Source organism: Ylistrum balloti, unplaced genomic scaffold, assembly GCF_031769215.1.
Source record: "Ylistrum balloti isolate Yb309-2 unplaced genomic scaffold, AGI_CSIRO_Ybal_v1 Utg370024, whole genome shotgun sequence".
NCBI classification, from domain to species: domain Eukaryota; kingdom Metazoa; phylum Mollusca; class Bivalvia; order Pectinida; family Pectinidae; genus Ylistrum; species Ylistrum balloti.
Window position 1 is genome coordinate 131,913 of NW_026782090.1, and position 24,215 is coordinate 156,127.

Sequence of the window (24,215 nt, forward strand, 5' to 3'; positions counted from 1 at the left end):
CATATCAAGCTTGCCGTATTCGACCGCTTGTCCATATCACCAAAACCAGTAATCACTCCATTTTAACCCATCATATCTTCATCTTCATCACATTGACAGATAATTCTATACAATGTCTTTGCCTTATGGTGTTGCCTCAACGTAAGGTGTTATGATCATTGGGGGAAATCCTTTTTTTTTCATTTTACCTTTACCAATGGGACAATTCTACTGGATAAATGTTATAATTTTACAGACCTTGGTTAATATTGGGAATTACGGGTTTCTAGTCTTCATACACATGTGAAGTATTTAGCAAGTTCCAAGACGCTACCAGACAATGTTATCTTTCTCTCGATGGTTCGTAAGAAATTATTTGAGAAGTTGGGCGGACGAAAAACAGACTGTGCGTCACGGAATTAAGCAGGAAGAGACAGTCCTGAGGTGGCGTAAAGCGATCAGGTAACAAACCCAGAAGTTCTTTCTAGTGATCGTTACAAAGCAGTTCTATCAAACGCTTTTGAATGGGGCTCCCAACGGGATATTTTTATATCATCAATAAATCACCATTACATGTTAGACCCATCTCGTGCAGCATTAGATCATTTGTTCTAGCTCTCTCGTTGCACTATTGATCTACGCTTTTTTCCTGTCGAGTAGGTCTGATCTAAAGGGATTTCTTAGTTCTCATATTTCTACATTAACAATGACCAATATGTTATTTTCAGACAAGGCAGCAGATTAATGAAGGGGTAGACTTAAAATGTGCTAAACCATTCAGATAAACATAGAAAAAATCTACCTCTTAACAGTCAAGAACCTCGAAATAAAAACGAATTCTCTTAAAGTTGGACAACTTTTCTAGACACCAGAGCACAACAACAACAACAAAAAAAAAAACAAAACAAGAACAAACATACAATACGATAATACACCATACAAGTATCAGCTCTCCTGTGTGTACCCCACTGATAAGTATATCCATTAAAATTCTGGCATCATATTTTGATATTTTGATTTTAATTTTTTTAAATCGAGTTCTAGGAGAGTTCTGGTTATCAGGACCTAACAACAGGAGAATTTGTTTTATTTGGCCAGTAATCTCGCTACTAGAGTGATTATGTCGGGTAAACCATTAGAGTGATTACATCAGGTAAATTTACACAGACATTTTAATGACGACCTTACTCGGTGATGAACCACCGTTAGTTCATTTCCATGACAGCTCGGACATTTTTTGTCAGCTCACTCACTATCATTTCATTTGATTATATCATCGTTAAAGTTGCACGAATCCGACAGACATTTAGTTCCGAACATATACTGGATAATTACGTCCATATCATTTACTATATAGACCACACTAATTAACAAGATATGTGGATTTAATGAGACGACTTAGCAATATTCGATAACAAACTTCCAGGTTCCCAATTCTCTTATCAATTAAGTCGTACTACTTCTAATATGATGATAACCATGAAGCCACGATCTGACCAATACTCTAATCTAATAATACCACTGATCAGACAAAGAAAAATCGAACTGTGCGTGTGCTGTGAGTAGATCGACTCTAAGCCTCCAATACATCCTCGAAAGAATGGAAGGACATATATACAGCTCAACAGCATTCAACATTATAATTGGGCTTCGTCGGACCAAAAGCCATTGGTCTTATTATTTCAGTGTCCAATTCCCAAGATAATCTCTCGTCCCGATCGACCACAGCCGCTTGTGACGCGTAATGGAGGTTTGGCATGCATACGAATGCACGAGTAGATTTGTCTTATTGTAAATGGACCAGTGTATTGTGGTGCTGTAACAACTTCGAGACTCACTGAACGTCTCTCGTCTTCATTATCCCATTCATTTTACTGAAAACAATATCTCCTACAGATTCAACAAACGTTGGGGGATCAGGCATGCTATCATAACAAAAAGTTCGGAACAGGGAAAGTATCATATTAATCATACGTGTTTAGCATACGGTGAAACAGTCCTTGTTGTTGTTAAAGAGACAGGTAAGGTCTAATTCAGGAGTAAGGCGTAACTTTAAATCTGAACGTTATAATTAGATAAATCGTTCCCGTATCAGAAACAGGAAACCAAATTAAGAAATAAAAACAATGACTTCACCAGTCGAAAATATTTAAAATCCAAGTCACCTTCACTGTCGTCAAGTAAATCGTGTCCCCTTCTATAACTAAACAAAGCTCTTCAAGATTAAGTGGTAACCCCCACCCCCCGCACTTACACCAATAGTTGGTAAATACACTTTCTTGATTGATATACTAACGTTAACATCTTTAGGGTGCAAGCGGCAAATTCAACATTATGATGACAAAGATGTGCACTAATCTTGTCTTTTATGACTTAAGGCGTCTACTATGTGCCTGTGTTTTTGATGACTTAACTCTACATGTATGTGTTTCTTTGTGTCTGATAATGTATACCTGTTTGGTACATTGACAATACAGTTCTAGCTACCCAGACTACATTTTGTTTAACAGGCCCTTTGTCACAACCAATGTTACAGATATATCGATAACGATGTCGAACAAACAACAGTGCTTGTAGAAACACACAAGATTTTTTACCAGAAATACAAGTCGCTTGCTCGTAATAGACGTCTTAGTATATTTCATTGTACACAATTTCAAACAAAGTTTTTTTTTACGTTTGAACTTTTCTTGTTTCCTAACAATAGCTAAGATCCTACATATGTTGTGTATTTGTAAATGTAAAACAGTATAGTTTTTATCGTCTCATAATCTTTGTTACATATACTGGAGCTCATAAAAGCGATTGTACGAATGATACGGCAATGTGACTTTGTGTAGATGTCTGCTAAGTCTGGTGTCAAATTCCATTGTGTTAGGTCTGTATGACATTGCGAACATCCTTCATTCCTTATTTTCAGTCGACTACCCATAAACGTCTTTTTATGTATATTGTTTTACACTAACTACAATGCTTTGGCTTTCTATCTTCTTTCAGATAACACTCGCACCACTTACACAAGTAAAATATAAGCAGCCTGGACACCACGGATATCCGTAGCCCCTGTACCATAATTATACTTCAAAATTTATTGGTCCTTCCAAAATATTTTATCTGTAATTTGCTTATATGAATCCCTTCTCTGCAACTTTTGAGTAAACAGTATGTAATATCGATTTCAAAATCCTATTTCGCTACGTCTACTTTAATCCTTCCCCGAGACCCTTTAGCACAGCGCTGATATATATGAGACTTGGCCCCCAGGGACCTGAATGAAGATAAGACCATACGACGGTGGCATCTCTTGTGTGTTTTCTGTTTCTATTTACCAAGTAGCTGGATGTTACAAAGCCCACTACCTATTGATTTTCTGTGTTTGTTTCTGGTCAACACCATCCGTCACTGAGCACTATTGCAGGAGATTCCGCGCGCGACTACTCTCTAACACTTGTCATTTCTCACGCCTGTCCAATGTCACACAAAAACCAATGATACAGGACATTAAAGGCTTTGTAGCATCGTGCTCAAAGACAAAATGAAATATTGATGCGATTTGATTAATTAGATTCATGTTCCCTCAGGTTTCAGTGAATTGTCTTTATATATGAGCTTACCTATAGACAGAAAAATGTTACAACATGTGAGGATGTGATCGGAAATATTTTGTTATACAAGTCAAACCGTCCGAGAGCTATTTACAACAATGAATGCAACTAAGTGATTCTGTGAAAGGTTTTTTCTTTGCCAATGATTAAATGTACACAGAAAACTTTTTAATGGAACTCTTTAGAACGAATTTTAACACACAGAGTTGATTGAAAGAAGAAATGATTAAGAATTTAGACGATTTCCAAAAATCTCAATCTTCCAATCATTCCCCGCCGATGTCCAAATGGCCGAGACACCCGTCTTAATTTAAACATTCTACAAAATAAGTTAACACTGGTTGCATGACGTCATTACTGATAAGAAAGATAGGACAACCCAGTAGGACTTGTATAGACGGATTTGTTACCTCACCCTGCTACCTAAATAAAAGGCCCGCCAGTATATCATTTAACAACTACATCTGTAGGACCAGAGATTTGGGTCCTCACCGCCCTCAGCGCCAGCTGCTTGTATGGAACATGGAACCACGGATCAATACAAACCTCAGAAGTCCAACTGAGACTTCGTATCTTTTCGGTTTATACTGCCGCATTGCTGCTCACAAGCCAGCAATGCGCTGTGCATACTTGTTTTGAAATCCCTGTTTATCTTAAAGTCAGACATTTTTTTATTTCAATATAACTGATTGATCTCCAATGTCAGGTCTTTTCAAACTGCGATGTTTTCAAGTTCTGTTATCCGTACGGAGTAATGAAGTTCGTCTCTTACACCCCGAGTTCTCCAGAAATAGTTCTAGTGGTCCGTGTGGTCTTTTGACTGTATTCCAGAAAATCAGCAACCAAACAACGTCTTTGTTCATACTGTCAAAGATTATCGACATTTTCCGAACATTTATCAAGTTTGACCAAATAATGAAATCGTCGCCTATCCATTTCCGACCAATCAAACTCGCAATGAATGCTGGGACCATCAATATATACATGTGCAGATCGGTTTAATCACGAAACCGGAAATTGGTCTGTCCTTCTAAGGAAAGTCTCGCGAGAGTCGATATGTCACGGTATCGGAGTCGTACATACACAGCATCGGCATCTCCTGCGACGCAGGTCTGGAAATGTAAACCAGTCATACTCGAACCATTCAAATATCGTCAGCGTTCGTAGAAGTTTTGTAGCAATAAAATGATTTATTTAGGAAACAGACTATTACTTGCGGTAAAAACGATTGAGATTAATTCAAATTCTTGCATTTATACGAGATGTATTTTATGCATCAGAAAACTGCCTTAAAGAATGCAGGCGCAGTGTTGAAAACCCCTCAGTATGATGAATTTCTTTTCAAAACTAGTTTATGTTTATAAAAAGATTTATCCTCCGTCTTTTGTCCCTGATTTGTGTAACATAACACTCTGTGTTTGACACTGTAGCCCCGCGTCCCTTCACACAATGGAGCCGAGAACGACACCTTATGAACACAGAGATACAGTCGGGCCGTGTTTCACTTGTTTTGGTACATTCCTATAAAAGATCTTCTCTCTTACCTAAATTCTAACGTGACTGCACCAATTGCCACGCCATAGGCCTAGGAGTCTCCTACAATTCGTGACATGGACAGCTGGATCTTTTAAGATAATTAAGTTTTTCGTGCATATTCTTGTATTTCTCAGAATTAAAACACCCTTCCATAAACTTTAAATTCCGAAAAAAGTAAAACTCGCAAAAATAGTTAACTGTATGATCAAGAAGCTGGTACGTTTTGTTGATGTCTATAGAGTTCAGTCAGTGTATACTACGAGTGATCCAACTATCTATCTGATATTTCGTTTCACAAGATTTCATTCTGACCCCAGTAAGTTTTCTAGAAACAGCCTTTTCAAATCCATTCAGTGCATAAAAAATGAAAAAATAAAGATAGCCTGTCTTACAAATTGTGCATTCTGACCTTGCTTTCCCTCGTACAAATATTGCGGATATCATACCAGATACCAAACTCGTACACATGTATTTGTAAATATGCAACTAACGTCGACCGTTCCACTGAGAGTAGTTTCTCGGTAATCCGTAAACCAAGTGTTGGCAGAAGCCCACGTCCCAAGTAATTGGTCTAAATAGCAGGTACGACGAGACTCTGCTGTCGAGTGTTTGCTAGTGTAGGTAACACTACCTGCCTAATAGACTCTTTGTTTTTCATCAATGGGAATGCATGTACTCTACTAACTTTTATCTTCTTTGTACCTTGTGTGTTACATGCAGTGTAAATCAGACACAGCACGTGAAATGCACAAGAGAGATTAACATGCAAGTGCAGAAAAAATCTGCCCGTTACTTTTCTATCTGTCCGGATACAAAACATATAAAGTCTCCGTCTCCGACATGTTAAAGTAACACTGGCGCCACATACAAATTGTAGAATGTTTGAAATTCTTGTGGCAGAGCTTGAAGTGCGTACTGTGCAGTAAGTAAGGCTCGTGATAAAATCGTTTCAGAATTCGTGTCCAACCATTGATAGAGTAATTCATTGTTAGCAAATTTGATTAAAAAACCTATTTGTAAAATGCAATACAAATTCATAGGGGGTAGCACTTCGACACATCGATGTTATATATTAGATCATTATAGTGCACGACATGATACCGGCATTTTAGCGGCTAACTCAGGACTACAATCAACCGCCATGTCAGAACTATCCGCTCATGACAAATACCAAATGACTTCAAATAAAAAATCCTATTTCCCATTAATGTTGATTATAGAAACAGTATCCCAACAAATAAGTACATAATGATGGTAATTAGTGCTCGGAAAATTGGATTTTAATGACCGTACGAAAATGTAAGGCTTTACTAACGGCTAATTTATAGGTACAGTACACGGCCCAAACATTTCAATTTTAATGGACAGTTTCGTTTTCATATCAAACTTTATACTGTTGTATAACCGTACGTGTCACTAATTATCGTAGCAAACGAGAAAATAAAAACCGGAAGGTATCAATGTTATGTATGTAATCTACATATTGTTATTTCAAACTTCATGAAATCTTAAAAAATAAAAACTGTTATAACTTTAATGTAATGCAAACCTCTCTGTAGAGCTAGGCACTACAGAATGTGTCGTTTATCATTCTTCCCTACCACGATCCCACATTAGTTATACTGTTACAAATCACATTTACTGGACGGATTTGACAGTGGTTTTCTGCTCGGGAACATTCCCTGATTTCCATAATAATTACGACCTATGGCCGTTGTGTATAGCCCAGCGATAATTCTGCCAGTCTCCCGAAGGCCGCAGTGCCATAATTTCCTAGCCGTGTGATGAATAATTCGATGTTATGTAGATCCCAGTAACACGGCGACTGTTTGTCACCCGTGTAGATCCTTGTCAAACGAAATTGGAGAATTTACATGTATTTGTATGTCGAGATAAAATGTGGAGAATCTGCAATGAGAATACCACTTGTCATACCGTTAACCATATCTCTGATTTACCAGTCATTGTTTCATTCGATACTAAGATAAAAGTGCAATTTTGTCACAAACGCGTTGCACGGTAGACTGAGCAATACCGCATTTCCATTTATAACTGTATAAATCACAATGCGGTCTACAGAAACATTAAATTTCAGCTGGGAAGGTGATTTGAATATTACGTAATTTCCATGTAATTCAGTTGTTCTTCTAAACAGGGTACAGAGAGTCACAACGATAACTACAAGCCACAAATAGAACCGCGTAGTATTACATACACACTAAAGCATTGCACAATCAAAATATGATCACGAACGCTTCCTCTACTAGAACGATCCGAACCCATTAAGACACAATGTTTACGTAGTCACTGACATGTATAAAGCGTAACCATCGTGTGATGTTTTACTTAATTAAGCACCTGCTGCAAACTACAAAGCTACTAATACATGTGTAGAAACGTCTTTTACTTCGCGCTTAGTTTAAGTTTAAACATTGTTCTTATTAAACAATTGCAATATTACACACATCCTTCACACTTAGTTTTCGTTTAAACAATAGTTTGACTCAATATATTCAATACTATTACACATCCCTCACGCTTAATTTAATATTCTAATTCAGTATATACAACAATTTAACACCCACGTAATAATACTACAAATAGGATGGGAAAGCAAACCCAGAGTTTATACATTTCACTAAAACTGTTTATTATTTATCATTTCTTGTTTATATCACACTTCTATACATTTGCTGTTTAGACTCGTATGATATAACAATCTGACAAAATTTTTGTTTAGTATGAACATTTTCTGCTGAACTATGGTCTGTTGTGACAGGGGGTCGTTATCGACAGGTAGTCGTTAAGGACAGTGTAATCGTACGAGTCCTACCTTGCGGACAGTGGTCGAGTTGTGTGGCACATTCTTGTGAGAACTTCCCTTGTGCTGGTCCAATCTGTGGAAGACAAACAATACAAATATTATCAAAATGTGTCTGAATGTTGTTGTATCTGGTTCCGATTTAACCGACCCCAATGTCACTTACTTCCGTGTACATTTCGAGCAAGTTTTAACTTACACAATTACCCTTGCTGTGCACCCACCAAATGTTAAGATAACATTCTTTTGAACTCTCCGATACGTTTGGACACGTTCGGAGAGATAAAACAGTTTCAGTGAATTCGAAACACTTTTATAGATAGCACACGCTTTCTGAGTATAGATTCGCTGTATTAAAATTAGGGTTCTAGACCCAATTACATTTTTCACTCGCCCACTGAAATACTCTCTAACAAAATCATAACTTTAACTTGTCCAATCCGATACTCTCAAACTACGTCATAACTTTAACTTGTCCGTTCAGATACTCTCCAACTAAGTCATAACTTTAACTTGTCCAATCAAATACTCTCAAACTACGTCATAACTTTAACTTGTCCGTTTAAATACTCTCCAACTAAGTCATAACTTTAACTTGTCCGTTCAGATACTCTCCCGATTCAATGACATCTTTACTTCTCCTGTTCAATACTCCCCGGACTCAATCATAACTTTAATTCGTTCATTCAGATGTTCTTTGACGTTTAAATAAAGCGCGGCATCTAATATTGCACAAGCTTTGTATGCAATATGTTATGCAATATTTTATAAGCTTCCCGCTTTCCCAGTTACAACAACCCAAAGCATGTCATATAGACTTGTAAGAGAAATAACAATGGAATTGTCTTTACCTTTGTCAATATCATACTGGCATTCGTTTGATGTCAGTTTCTGTATTTTAAAACAAAGTACAAAGTACGACCTGATGTTGGGTGCAAACTTATTTTTGTATGGCTCCATGTTTCTGCTTTATCGCGAAGGTCTCTTATCATATTCTACTTTAATGTTACCCATTAAAATGTACATGCTGGTCTTTATAGGCACAGCAACCTTGTACTGTTGTTATTTACATACAATAATGAGGTACTCCGGCCAACACCGCCAGTATACTGGTCATTAAAACACCTGTAGTGGTCATTTAGATCTGTCAGGTGCGAGAGTAGGTAAACAAACAACAGAGTGCCACATCCGATCAGTGGATGGCCTCAGTTTTGTACTCAGTTCTCATGTTAATATATACTGTCTCCGGATTGAAATTTGAAATTTGAACAAAGATGCAATATTCAGCATATATCTTGGTTTTTCGAATTTCGAATGGATTTTTGATGATCTATTAAGACTGTACAACCAATGCTTTAATAAACAATCATTTCATCAGGTATTGTTGAAACCAAATTTTAAGAAGCACGCACATGTTTGGAGAAATTATCTTCAGACAAGAATTAATAAAAATATTTTAGGTTATCGAAAACAAATTGGACAAGAATACATTTCAAAATGTAAATTGAGCGACTGATGAAGTTGCTGATGCTAGAAATAGTCGAGTTCCTCACGATAAAGTGGGCAAGTAGCCGTCTTCCGGTAATTTATCATATTACTGTCAAAATACAAAGCCATCGCTGAACCTTCGCATACGAACCCTAAATAACACATTAAACTTCGGCTAGGCTGTTATTGATGGAACGTAGAATTGTTCACAACAATAATGAAAACATAAAGGTATTTCACAAAAAGAAAAATTGAATGTTTTCTAAGCAATCTTAAATACAGTCGAAATTCACCCGGAATCTGATTGGGTTTCTAACGTTCCCAGTTGGTAAAGACGTCATTAGCAATTACTCTTTACGATGAAAAACACAAACCTTCCCTACATAATTGACGAACCGCGGCAGAGACTAGTTACAGAACTGACAATGGCCAATTATACCTCATTCGTTTCCAGCATACGCCATGAAATGCTCTCTACTTTTAACTCAAAGGCCTGTGCCTTCAATCTTGTGTTTAGAAGTTCCCACAAGCAGGTGCGCGTTTGCGATCTGTAGTTATGCAGTCTGGTACATTGGTCTTCGAGATTCTATATCTGAGGGTTCATCCGATACATACCATTCGAGGAAAACGACCTTACGGCATGCGTGACTACTTAAACATCTTAACTTTGGCAAATTGTACCCATCTTCATATACTCATCAATTGTTGGGTCAAGCAGTTGACTTTCTATACTCGGGAGATATTTAATGTTTCATTATATAAAATTACAGGGGATTTGCAGTCCGTCTGGTATGAAAACGATCTGAAAGTGGAAACGCCATTAGTAGTCTGAGAGGGGATACCATAAAGGAAGCGCAATCCTTTGGAACTAGACAATTGCATGAGATCTGCTGTATCAGTAATGGCGGTCTGATACAGTGGACTTAAACGCACCGACTACACGAATGCCAAGCACAACGAAGGTCTATATAACAGAATTAACGACAAACGTCCGTCCTTGAAACAACCGACACATATTCAGAACAATAAGATAAAAGTCGTTAAAAACAATAAAACAAAGTTATGTTACCAGGAATTAGATAAACAGCAATAGAAGGAAACGAGCGGGACGTCTCTGCGACAGTTAATTGTCTATAGCTCAATTCGTTTCTGTAAGAGTTCTCATGTATAATACAAGGAAAGACATCAAATGAAACCTTATTTCAACACCATAAAATTATAAGTGTTATTCCGCAAGTGAAATCTCACATACCTCATTTGTAATTAGCCATAATGCGTGTATAAATAATGAATAGACCCTGGCAAAGGAAAGTGTGTTAATATCTGTGTTATGGTGAGGCTAAATCAACAGTAATGTCATTTTACATGTAAAAAAACAGTATTGACATCAAAACCATACACCATACTAAGTCTGTATTTACACCAAAACCATACACCATACTAAGTCTACATTTACACCAAAACCATACACCATACCAAGTCAGTATTTACATCAAACCATAGACCATACTAAGTCTGTATTTACACCAAAACCATACACCATACTAAGTCTGCATTTACACCAAAACCATACACCATACTAGGTCTGCATTTACACCAAAACCATACACCATACTAAGTCTGCATTTACACCAAAACCATAGACCATACCAAGTCAGTATTTACACCAAAACCATACACCATACTAAGTTTGCATTTACACCAAAACAATACACCATACTAGGTCTGCATTTACACCAAAACCATACACCATACTAAGTCTGTATTTACACCAAAACCATAGACATTACTAAGTTTGTATTTACACCAAAACCATAGACCATAATAAGCCTGTGTTTACACCAAAACCATAGACCATACTAAGTCTGCATTTACACCAAAACCATAGACCATACCAAGTCAGTATTTACACCAAAACCATACACCATACTAAGTCTACATTTACACCAAAACCATACACCATACTAAGTCTACATTTACACCAAAACCATACACCATACTAGGTCTGCATTTACACCAAAACCATACACCATACTAAGTCTGCATTTACACCAAAACCATATACCATACCAAGTCAGTATTTACACCAAAACCATACGCCATACTAAGTTTGCATTTACACCAAAACAATACACCATACTAGGTCTGCATTTACACCAAAACCATACACCATACTAAGTCTGTATTTACACCAAAACCATAGACATTACTAAGTTTGTATTTACACCAAAACCATAGACCATAATAAGCCTGTGTTTACACCAAAACCATAGACCATACTAAGTCTGCATTTACACCAAAACCATAGACCATAATAAGCCTGTGCATTTACACCAAAACCATACCAAAACAATACACCATACTAAGTCTGCATTTACACCAAAACCATAGACCATAATAAGCCTGTGTTTACACCAAAACCATAGACCATACTAAGTCTGCATTTACACCAAAACCATAGACCATACCAAGTCAGTATTTACACCAAAACCATACACCATACTACACCAAAACCTGTATTTACACCAAAACCATAGACCATACACCAAAACCATAGACAATACCAAGTCTGTATTTACACCAAAACCATAGACCATACTAAGTCTGAAAACACCGTGTATTTCGAGTATGTCCCAGTTATACGATACAAACAGTTACAGAGAATCTATAAATGTTGTACTGTGTTCACGAGTGATACAATGTCCATCTTTTCTAACGGCTTGAACAGCTTGTCAATTTCCTTAACGAAAATCAAATATTTGTTTATAAAGACTAACATCCGTCTGTTTCCCAAACTGCCTAGAATCATTGACCAGCTCACTATCGTTACAGGGTGTTGGAGAGTACAGTTATAGGTAGTCAATATTGAGTTAACTCGAGAGAACAGGAAAACTGTAATGAAAACAACACTCATACACAGGATACAAAAGCCTTTTAACAAATTGGTTCGCTTCGTGTTCAAAGATGTCCTGAAGACATAACTGAAGTGAAATATTGCCAGGAATCAAGTGACAAGTGTATGAGTTATCGATTTAGTTTACATTGGTCTCCATGTCGAGTTTTGATCAAACCATAACAACACATATGATTTATGTTTCATGTCGGGGAAAGTTTCTTCAGTCTTCCTCAAGGAAATAATGACTCGGTTTATGTTTTAATGGTTTATACAGTCAACACTATCAATCTGCATGACGTAATCAAATTTATCGCACTAGCAGTTTTAGCAACCGCGCGTAATGATGAATTTGCGCAGCAGAAAGAATTATGATTTCAACAAAAGTAAATAAAATCAGCGTAAATTAAGTACAGCAATTTCAGAGTGAAAAATGTATTATCTAATTTCAGAGATTCAAAAACACAGAACGTGGGCGTGACCATCCCCATAATCCTTCTTGGGTGATGGTATCTGGTAAGTGTAAGAGAGAATATCAACATTCTTGATACTGGAGATCACAATTCCCTGTACTGTATGTCACATACAAATGACGGATAATAAACTCAACGCCGGACACGCAAGTCACACAATTACGGGAAATGCCTTTAGATATTTTGTACGATGTAGTGGGAGACTCGACTGAGTCACGCTGATGTCCAAGTACAAGCGGACAGATAACAATACGGGTTTTTTTACCTTACAACAACGCGTCATTTTTCGTCTCGTTTTCACACGGTACCAGATACAAAATACTTTTAGTTTCTGCCTTTATAATGCTAGCTTCAAGCTCTCGTGCGTTTAATTTCCAAGTGGATAGCGAGTTTAACCTCAGGGTAATTTGCCAGTAGAAAGTATTCTGAATACATATTTAATCTACTTGAAACACATTGTTAACAGTCCGAGACATTCACTAACGTCCATCACTGATCTCCATGTTATCGCCATTACTCACCTATACGTTAGAGAACATTAGAAATAATCTATTTCATTTCCAGTTGTAGCGGTCGACAGTTACCGCTCTACTTCAAGTTCGGGATGGGCTATACAATCATTTCAAAACAGTTACATATTGTTGTTTTTTTTTATCAATGAATCGCAAGGCTTCTTCAATGCAATCGTGAATTACGTTATTGGGCGAATATCTCTTGTACTTAAAATAATAACCTTTATTTAGTGACTTTCCTTCAGTTCTTCTTTGGTCAATTATGAGCAGTCAATAATTTCAAATCTGAGTCGTCAGTTTATATCTAATTTGTCCTATACTATAAACATCAGATACATCAATTAGTAATCGGGGTTGGGGGAAGCTATTTATCATCATGTCGTCTTCATTGCAAAATATGCTTATAAGTTTTATGTTATTTTATAGAATATATCTCAATACATCAAAGGGAATATCCTCTACAAAGATCGTCCGTCAAGTCTTTTAGAACGCGACGTATGTCTTCAGGTTCTACTGTTAAACACATTACCACAGTTATCATTTCAGGAAAATTACATCAACTTTTTTATTTTTATTTCCTTAGCCTAAATATCGACACAATACCTCTGAATGTGACGAGCAAAAAGTGTTCGATAAATGATTGAGCAGTTCCGTTATGATGTTTTGTTCGTTGTTCCTGTTCGGTCTTTGTGTGTGACGTCATTATGTCTCGTCGTTAGAGTCTCTAGATGGGTCACCATTAGTCCGTGTCGTTATGGACCAGTGAACATAATGTCTGTCACGCATTATGAATGCTGATATTGCATTATCAATGAAAACCCATAAAAAACATATAATTTTGTGGTCTGTGCAGTTAAATTAGGCAGCTGTTATTTGGGGTCTGATTTTACATCATAATGAGTTCACAGGTATGTTTTTTAGACAATCTCTAATGGCGTCACGAGATCGCAAGCATACCTTTCATGAAGCATTTAGAAAGAAAAGACAGGTGGTTTTCGTTCCTGGTTAAATGTATGGTTAAGTTCGAAATATGTTACTGCTAATTGGGACGAAAAGGGAAAAATTAACAACTGTTGAAGGCAGATGTACACAGATGGTTCGTCCCGAGGGCAACGGGCCTGTTGATTCGTGCAACACTTCCATATGCATGAAGTACAATTCAGAATCTGGAAATTGATGATGTGGATTCTTAAAATAAATCCATCACCATCCCCGAAAGTTCATCGGGAGACTTATTCCGTACATGTGCGTTTTGATACGTCCGTATTTGTTCTTACATGTACTATGTTAGGTATGATTGGTACATAAAAAATATTCTAAATTGCATGTATATAGGGTGTGAGTAAGTTGTATCAGTCCTAGTTAACACGTGGTAAGCTGCACTGATTGTATAGATCATTGTAATCACGTCAGATATCAATTCATCCTTTGATCAACGATCTCTACCGGAAGTCGTCATTCGCTTTGATAGGTAACAATATTCGTCAACGCAATTTTTTTATAATAAATTTGCTTATCTGATGAACAATGAATTTTAAAATTAACATATTTTTCATGTTGGAAAATCAGCATAATGATATGTTAAATCTTTAGAATTCTGTAGTTACTAGAAACTTTGAAAGCGGTTTGGATTATCTTTACGACAGTTAAGCTTTAAAGTCGGAAAACGTGGCGACCTTGGTTCGGAAATGTCTTTCCATTAAATTTCTAGAAAGTACTCCGTATCTGATCCTATCTACAACTACAGAATTAATAGCTCTTTTGTAAATGGATATTCGCTTTCGGAGAACAAATTCGTGTCTTTGAGAGAAACCCGAAGCTAACGATTGGCTTGATAATGTGGGACGCTGTTAAGAATGGATGTATATCATCATTCCTTCAGTTCTACCTACACAGGGTATTTAAACCATAATCATAACAAACATCTATAATAAGCTTCTCATTTAAGATTTTTCTGAAAAAAAATCACTTTAAAAACATCTCTAAAACAACACAATGTACACTGGTTCCATAATTATCATAGGATGTGTACGTATCTGAACCTCTCCTGAGTACAATATGTCTTAAAATTATACACCAAGTTATAAGCCCCGAAACCTGAAGCTGTTTTATGTGTTTTGAATTGAATTTCCTCTAACAGAACAGATTTGTACGTGGCATGGATGTGACATCAAAATTCCGGCCATAACTTTGGTCAGTGATCGGATGACCGATCACGTGTCCTTTAAATCACTAATTGAATTAATTTACATACTAAGAAACGACTAATAGATAGATGGCGGTCAATTACAGCCATTACCATACTAGGCTGACAAGGGTATCTCGTTACCTGTCCGGACCTGAAACGGCTGGCTCACCAATGTCCAATCTTTATCATCAATATGCAAATAAATTGGTCTCGGTTGGTCAGTTTGAAGTTTAAATTTTCAATATGTTCCCTTAGAATATCAACATTAGAAAACCATTTGTCTACTATGTTTTTGACTTCTTTCTTGTCGCGTGTTTGTTCTTTATTTTCACGTGACGAGATTTAATTTAGGGGTAAAATCCACAATAAAGTTCACTGAATCGTGAAAACTAATCAGAATGTGGTCATGTTCTGACGAGATGTCCGCAGATAAAATGGACACGACGGACCCTGTCCTCCCGTCTTTGAGGACATCAGACTTACGATGTATCGGTCAAAGGTCAATGACAAAGGACACCGCCGTTCCCAACACGTATACAACTATACATCATGTGGGGTTTTCATTCGAATACTATTCAAACGATTAATGTATGCATGAATCATCCGGATTTGATATCCGGAAAATGTGGCACTCCTGCCATTTTAGAACAGCAGGCGAAATTCGACACAAAGCCATACGGAATTTTTGACCATATACCATACCAGACACCGGACATACGGTCAAACCGGACACCAGAGTAAACAGAACATTTTTTTACCGGACACCCAACAATACTGGACACCCTTAAGACCGACCATCTGGCACAGTAACTGGACACAAAACTGTACGGATCACTAGATACAAGAACTGGCACCAAACCAGAGATTGCTGTTATATGTTTGGAAAGGCATTAGTTCAATGTTCTGATCAATTAGAAAAGCTTCAATTAAATCCATCCATTTTGTAGTTTCGTCATAAAATTTTGGAATGAAGACTAATTCTTATTAAAATATCACAAAATCAATGTTTACACATGTTTACCGTGGACGTGAAAGTATAGAAGATTACCAGTTAATAACTAACTTAATATGGGATGCCTCACGTGCACCAATTAATACCCTCTCGGCACTAAATGGGGTTCCCCAAAGGATATATTGTCTCCTCAAGAGGGTTGATTAATAATCTTGTGAATAGCTTCAGCAGTTGATTACCGTGGTGGGCCCCGCATGTTACACTATTAAGCAAGGTTTATGGAGTAATTATCATACTTTTCTGTGATAATACACAAACTCCGGGAACAGGGTTGTAACTATACATCTGTAATCACTGAATCTTTCTGTTTTTATATTTTGATCCACGGAATACAGTCAGCGCGAGCTATAAAAGTCAGTGCCTGTGCGTTACGTACCTAAATCGTATAAGCGTTGTTTAAGAGTAAATCTGGCGCATGACTGACATGCAACACGATACCACATATACACAAACTAGTCTCGTGAAGCCGGTTACACCACACACAAAACAATGACGTCATAACATTTGACAACTGTTAAAATACAAAACAAAAACTGTGATACGAAAAAATTCAAAGCACGCTAGTCAAACCGTAACAAGTTTCCGAACAAGATTTCTGCTAGTGACGAGACACCTGTTACGACCACGCGCTAACATATTTCTGACTTACAATAGGTAGATTTTAAAACCATCGGATTCATCCGTCAAATCAATGAAACCTCCTCCCGTCCCCGTCCCCCTACCCGTCCCCCTCCCCGTCCCCCTTCCCGTCCCCGTCCCCCTCCCCGTCCCCGTCCCCCCCTCTCCCCATCCGCAACACATTGTAACAAAACGAATTTCAAAATAAGATAAATCTGGTGACAGAGATTTTATAACACAAGATAACTTCTTTTTTCCTATGTTTAATTGGTTCTTTTTCCACAGATATGATCAAATTGAATAAATCTAACTGGTAAGATCAGCAGTATGTATAAATAACAGTAAACAATATCATCTTCAGTTTTGATATCACTGATTCCTGCTGAAGGTTTTTGAGAAATAAGTTCACTAAGTATATAATGTAGCTATTAACACGAAGTCAGTACACAGCAGAGACAGAAAATTCCTAACATGTTTAAATAAACAGTAATTAAATCGCCTACTAACGATAATGACAGGGTGTTTAGCTGTAGTTATAATAATGACAGCTGGTATTATCTGTTTACTTTTAGTTTGTTTATTTATTTATTAAAATGTAAAATAGTGACTCAGTGCAAGTACCTGCCTTCCATGTACCTATCATCACATACCACAGATGTATGTGTCAGTAAGTATAACAACTCTGACAAAACAATGGTCACCTTGTCCAAAACGTCCACACATAAACAATCAAATGTAGTGTTAACATATAGACATCTGTATGTGGTATTGGAATGTAAAATTATACATTATGTCTGCATGCTTTCACTCTATCAAATAAAACATTCCATCACGCTTTAGCATGGAACCTTTGCACTAACATAACAAAAACTGACGGATATTAGTATGATATATCAACAACCAACCTCGTTTAAAGATTGTGTGAAATTAAAAAAAGTCTTCAGGTTTTCAAAATAACTAAGATAAGTTCTCCGATTCTCTCGTCACCGAAACGCGAGTACGAGTCAACACAGAATGTTGTAATTACGTTCTGTCTGACTAAAGTGACGTCACATTGGCTTAAAATCAAGGCAGAGGTCGAATACAGAGGTCAAGAAAACTAAAACCAAATACATGAAATGAAAAAAAAACAGAAATAAATACATCAAAAACCCCATACACAGAAACCAGAGACGTAAAACGCAGAAAGTGTAAACGTAAAACGCAGAAACCAGAGACGTAAAACGCAGAAAGTGTAAACGTAAAACGCAGAAACCAGAGACGTAAAACGCAGAAACTGTAAACGTAAAACACAGAAACCAGAGACGTAAAACGCAGAAAACAGAGAAGTAAAATACAGAAACCTAAACACAAAAAGTTAGGCCAGAGATAGAAACAAGGCAGCAACATACACGAGAACCAGTATATGTTATACAGAGGGACCAGGACCGAGACACAAAACACAGAAACAAAGTAACGCCATACTTAAAAACTCGAAATATAAAAACACAGAAACCGTATGTGTCAATTCTAGGAGGTAAACAGAAACAGGTACTGGCAATGAAAATGTGATAACGAAACCATCCTATGGTGCAGATCCCCGATTAGGTGTAACCATACAGATAACATCATTCTAGAACAAAAAACGGTCTATTTTTAACCCACTTGTACATCACAATGTAATTAACAACATCAAAGTCATCTCTTGTTCTACTTTATCAGAAAATCTAGTTCCATTTTCGTACCATGATATTTAAAGGGGTTGCCATGTTTTTTCTGACGTCAGCAAATCCTACCACAAATAAGTTACGGTATTGGATGGAATGAAAAGATGTATATAAAACATTATATTGCCATATTCTATATCGTCTTCGCAATGACTTCTGTTTTGTGGAACCCCATGAGAAGTCAGCAGGCGGTTTTAATCCAGGCCGGGTAATCTACAGATGATTGGAGGAGGTCGTAACATGGATGGTCGATAGTATGGTACAGTTATTGGTCTCGGAAACGAGCACCTGAGATAGCCGTTAATGCTGCTTGTCGGACTTAAAATCTTATTAAACTGACAATCGCAGATGTGTATATGTCTGACGGATGACGTTTGTATACAATTTATATCGGCTATAACTACTTGTCTTTCCAGCTTCATCAGCCCTTACCATCACCGACAGGCAAATCCACCGCCTCCTACAGACTAATAGCCCCTACTATTGTTACTGAACCTGTCACTTGTAACTTGATATATTTGTATAATCTCATAACTTTTTTATTTTCATCTATTTATTTAATTATATATAATAAACTGAATGTTTCAGGACGGCTAATTGTCGATATACTTTAGACCTACCTGTGGTTTTGTGATTGAATTTCCCACAATATCCTACAGTATAAAAGGCAGCAACAGAAGAGAGTAGAGTCTGGCTTTAAATGATCGTGTATGTGTACCTATCAGTATTCCCTTTCTGACTTCATGACAACCTGGTGTGATGTTTTAAATATCAGAAACATTATCTTCCTGTAATTGAACTGGACAACAGGAAATTATGTGCAAGCCTTACTGGCCTCGTAAACCCCTCAATAAAGCATTAAAGCCTTCAAACGAAAATAGTTTTCTCAAAATACACAGCGCAGCGATTAAAAGTTCGAGAAAGAAAAGTTACAGGGATGAGTTTTGGTTTCAAGTATTACAGAGAGTAGCCACGGAGACCAAGTCCCCCGCTGATAACTAAATGCCGTGCATGCGGAAGCAACTCCTCACGAGAGCTATAGAATATACTGTACATATATACATACCGGTTCCTTTGCATTTTCACAATGCAAACTGGAACATCCAGCCCCAAGCATCGCCAGCGTGCCGTTTGGATTAAAATCCTTCCGTTAAGAAGGTCCACACACACAAAACAATGAAGGAATAACCTACACTGCTAATTATATCTCATTTCACAACAAAAACAACGTTACAACACATAAATAGCCATAGAGAAAGGCCGCGTATCCGTCCCGAGCGTCAACACTACAGCCTCAACTAGCTGTATACACAGCGCCCAGCCACTGAAACTGGCGGCTCCACGAGTATTGATTTTCAAAATGGCGGATTGAAAGAAGATCTTATATACTTCTTCCGAGGAAAGAATGGTGGAGTAGAAAGAGGCTGTTACACCTTCTGACAACACACACTGTATACAGAGATCAGGACGTGTAGATTATCCCGGCACAATAGGCCTTCACGCCTTTGTTTCCTTTTTACATATGAGCGCTATTCATATGATCATGTGGGTATATGGGTATCAGATAGCCCTGAGTGAGTCGGCCTGTAGGCACTTGTGTAGCGTTTCCTCTCGTTCTACACTTGCCTTCATTAACTGAAACACGAATTGAACTCTATAAGTAGCGTGACTTATGAACTAGGAACAATATCCGTGATTTCTGGCCTCTTTAAATCTTATAAGTGTGTGAGAAAGCTTGTTCTGTCCGTGTATATAGATATATATATATATAGTGTGTGAAATCACTTGCTGTATTGATATAGACAATTGCATACAATGACATATTGTAAGTATTTTAAAGTACCAGCACAGAGAAGTATTCACACTACAACCTATGTAATTGTATATAGGTGATTTATCGACACACAGGTACTTGTAGGTAATTATAATGTTAAGTGACTTAGTTACCAGTGTGCTTGATGTCAATATTATCTGTATGTGCAAGCAATATGACTGCCATCACGGCACCCATATTATCGCGACATTTCCAATCAGACGCATGTCAACAATTGTCACTGACTTGTCTAGTTTTTTTTTCATTTTTCTTTTTTTTTTTCGTTTTTAGTTTCGAATAACATGGGTATCGTCCACGTCAATAGCTCCTTGCTATTGAAATTAAGTGTGAATTGACAGCATACGTAAGTCATTTTTCGTATGCACATACGCGTAACAAACAAAATGTTTTAGAAGACGTGTGTGTACAAGTAAATGTATCATTATACAGAGAAACAATTTCTCCGGAGGTAAAATTTACTTCAGGATTCGTTCATCACAACGTTTGTTCTTGATTTTTGTGTGTGTCTAATTTACATAAGCAGCCCGCGGATAAATATGTTTCAATTTATTCGTAATCATCCGCTTTTATCAATACCACGGCGTGTGTTCACCGAACCGTAACCCATTGTGATTCAGAACTTGTACAACATATATATCTTATCGATATATAAATATAGGCCTTGTATTCAAGACTTTAAAAATCGATATTTAGCGAGAACTCATGGCGAGAGCACCTTGTGCGGTTAGGGAGCAGAGTTGGCATTTTAGCACGCCAACAACAATTACAAAGACGTATATTGTGTACTTACAATAGATATATACACAACAAAGACTGGTATTGAAAGCACGTTTACCAATATCGCATTCAAAATTTAAAATTCTGAAGAAATTTTGAAGTGTTACTGAATATTTATAAATTGGTTGTACATCTATCGCGAGCTTATAGCCGCTATCTGTGCTTAGTTGCAGTGACAAGCCCCTCCCAACTCTTACATTCGCCCAACTCATATTAGATGTTAACCAAACCCGTCACGGTATATCTACAGTAGTCAATATGGTTTCTGTTTGTATCTATCTAAACGCAATTATTCGAACTGCCAAATACTGAGGCACATTTCTTTATTAAACATTTATGAAACGTGAGTGTAAAAGTGTGAAAACCGTCACAAAAAATCGACAGAACGTACGAGGAAAAGACCGTCTGTCAGTGTCTATTGTAATATAGCCTATTTGATGGAGTAGGGTGACTAAGTGGAACGGAGAGGAGGGAGGTGGCACTGAAGCCAAACTGATGGTCAACGTGACCATCAGTAACATCCGGTGTACATATTTAAAATAGACGTTAACGATGCTGGAACATGTACGTAAGGGATTCACGCCTATCTCCTCTGTCTCTAATGAGATTTATTGTACCTATTGACCTCTATGTCGATGTGATGAAAACGGAGACATTTCAAAATGGAGGGATTTCAGAATATGAGATGAAACAACTCCACTGTAAATTAAAAAGTATTTTTCTTAAATTTATTTCTGAGACAATGGCGAAAAAATAAATTGTAACCATAGCTCAACGAAGACTATCTCAGTAGTCAAATTTGTCCGAAGAATGTTCTAGCAATAGAGTGACGACTTGAGATCGTTCGATTGACGTGCGCTATGATAGTAACTGAAGCTGTGGTGTAGATTCTGATTAATTAGCACCATCAGGGTCACGATGTAGATCAGGGATGTTAATATCACAGTTAATTCTCTTGCACGGACGCCCGGACGGACGCTCAGGCCTGTTCCCGGAGCAAAACCAATGACATTACTGAGACTCGAGAGAAGACTACAGCAATATTACCCAATAACGTGATGGACTGCTGAGACAGGTACGGGTGATTGGAGGAGACAAATGATAGAGAGCAGACTCGGTCAGAAGACTCTGTATCGATGCTGCTTTCTCCCATCCTGACTGATCATTCCAGTAATTGGTTTATGGTGCTGTATATCGATCAGATACTGTAATAGGTCGTGTAGAGACCCCGACATCTTAAGACACTCTATACACAAAGTAAAATCGGCCCTACTGGCACCATGTACCTTTACCGCAGACTTTGTCTGTGATATAATATAACCTTCCTATGTTGTCATCAATAGGTGAAAACAACAAAGTAAACACTTCCACACATTTTTTTGTTTTATTCACAAAATTTTGATTTTAGTCTCATTGCATACTGTTGATCAGAAAAGAGTACCACTCCTGTAAGATCCAAGGGTACATTGCCTACTCCTTTTGTATCTCTTTTTATTTAGTTGACTATCCGCGCACCTGTTTCGCTCTCTGGACGTGTTCTCATCAATCATGATATGATTTCTGAAATTGGATGCTCTACTTTTAGTTTTTATACGAAATACGACTTTACTAAACGTCAATTTAATTACAGATTGTGCGTGTCACAGATGTATACGCAAAATATCCAATATGTCCGACCGGAGATATATCAAAACTAATTAAGGAATGGAATCTAAAGCACATTGAACTTCCCATCTACGTGTCAGAAATAACACAAAAGTTCAACACATTCATGTTGCACATTTCTACAGAAAATAACACAAGAAATAGACATGTATTTTAAACACAGAAAACCGAAAAGATCTTTCGCAATAAACCTTCATTTTTAGTTACTTTTGAATTAAAAAAAAAATCTGCACATTCTCTTTCTCACGAATGTTTTATCCTCACGGGAGAAAACAAAATTTTTATCAATGGGATACGTTGGAGGTGTGCTAAATCATCTGCATGTCCCCAAAACACAGTGAAACATACACATGTGCCGTAGTGCATTCTGGCACGGTGTTCCCGAGAAGCCTTGGTCATTAAACACTGGTGTTGGTTGTATAATTCAATAGAACTCACACCCATCAAATGGTGAGGGTTAAATAACATAAAACGCGGGAAATAAAATATCTCCAACCGAGTAATGTAATTTCCAACCAGAAGAGCACTCCCATGTGACTTAAGGATCACGTGACGTATGGGCAACTCACTTTTTACTGTTCCAGGGACACAATATTGGATCCAGTCGTTTCCCGGGTAACAATTTATAACGTGATAAATTCCCACCCATGGCTACATCATGTTGCTATGGTCGAAGTGGGTTATTCAGGTTTTCCCTCAAGAACAACTTTCAAAGATATAAAGCATCGTTTCCCGTTTCCGTTGGAGTGCAGTCACCAAAATAAATTCGAAATGTCATTGGATCGAACAGGTTGTGTTCCTAGAAAGGATTGACAGCGCACAGTCAGGAAATAAATATCTAGAAAGGAATGGCAAGTTTAATTACCCGTTTCTCGTGCACCGATTTTGCATTTTTTTGTCCTGTTAGTGCCTCGGAATTTGACTAATTCCACGTGTAAATCAGTTTCTCTTGTATTCTTTTACAAACTCTAATCTATACATAAATACAGATGGCTGCCCAATCCTTACCAATTCGGACTTTAGATACGCCAGTGTTAGCACGCTTCACACTGGTCTTGTGTCCGTTGAGGGTGACAGCGTAGTCATCTAAGCGTCACACTTAAACCTT

General features: G+C 37.4%; 1 protein-coding gene across 3 annotated transcripts in view; it reads right to left on the reverse strand.

Moving 5' to 3' along the window:
• The window catches only part of LOC132548673 (uncharacterized), a 151,154-nt gene that overhangs the window by 13,762 nt on the left and 113,177 nt on the right, over positions 1-24,215 (reverse strand). For 2 of the 3 annotated variants that reach the window (XM_060212553.1, XM_060212554.1), the window contains exon 2: positions 7,954-8,017. In XM_060212553.1, coding sequence (XP_060068536.1) covers positions 7,954-8,017 — 64 coding nt within the window. Of the gene's footprint in view, positions 1-7,953; positions 8,018-19,897; positions 20,327-24,215 lie in introns of those variants that run through there. The other variant, XM_060212552.1, reaches the window with a different exon arrangement.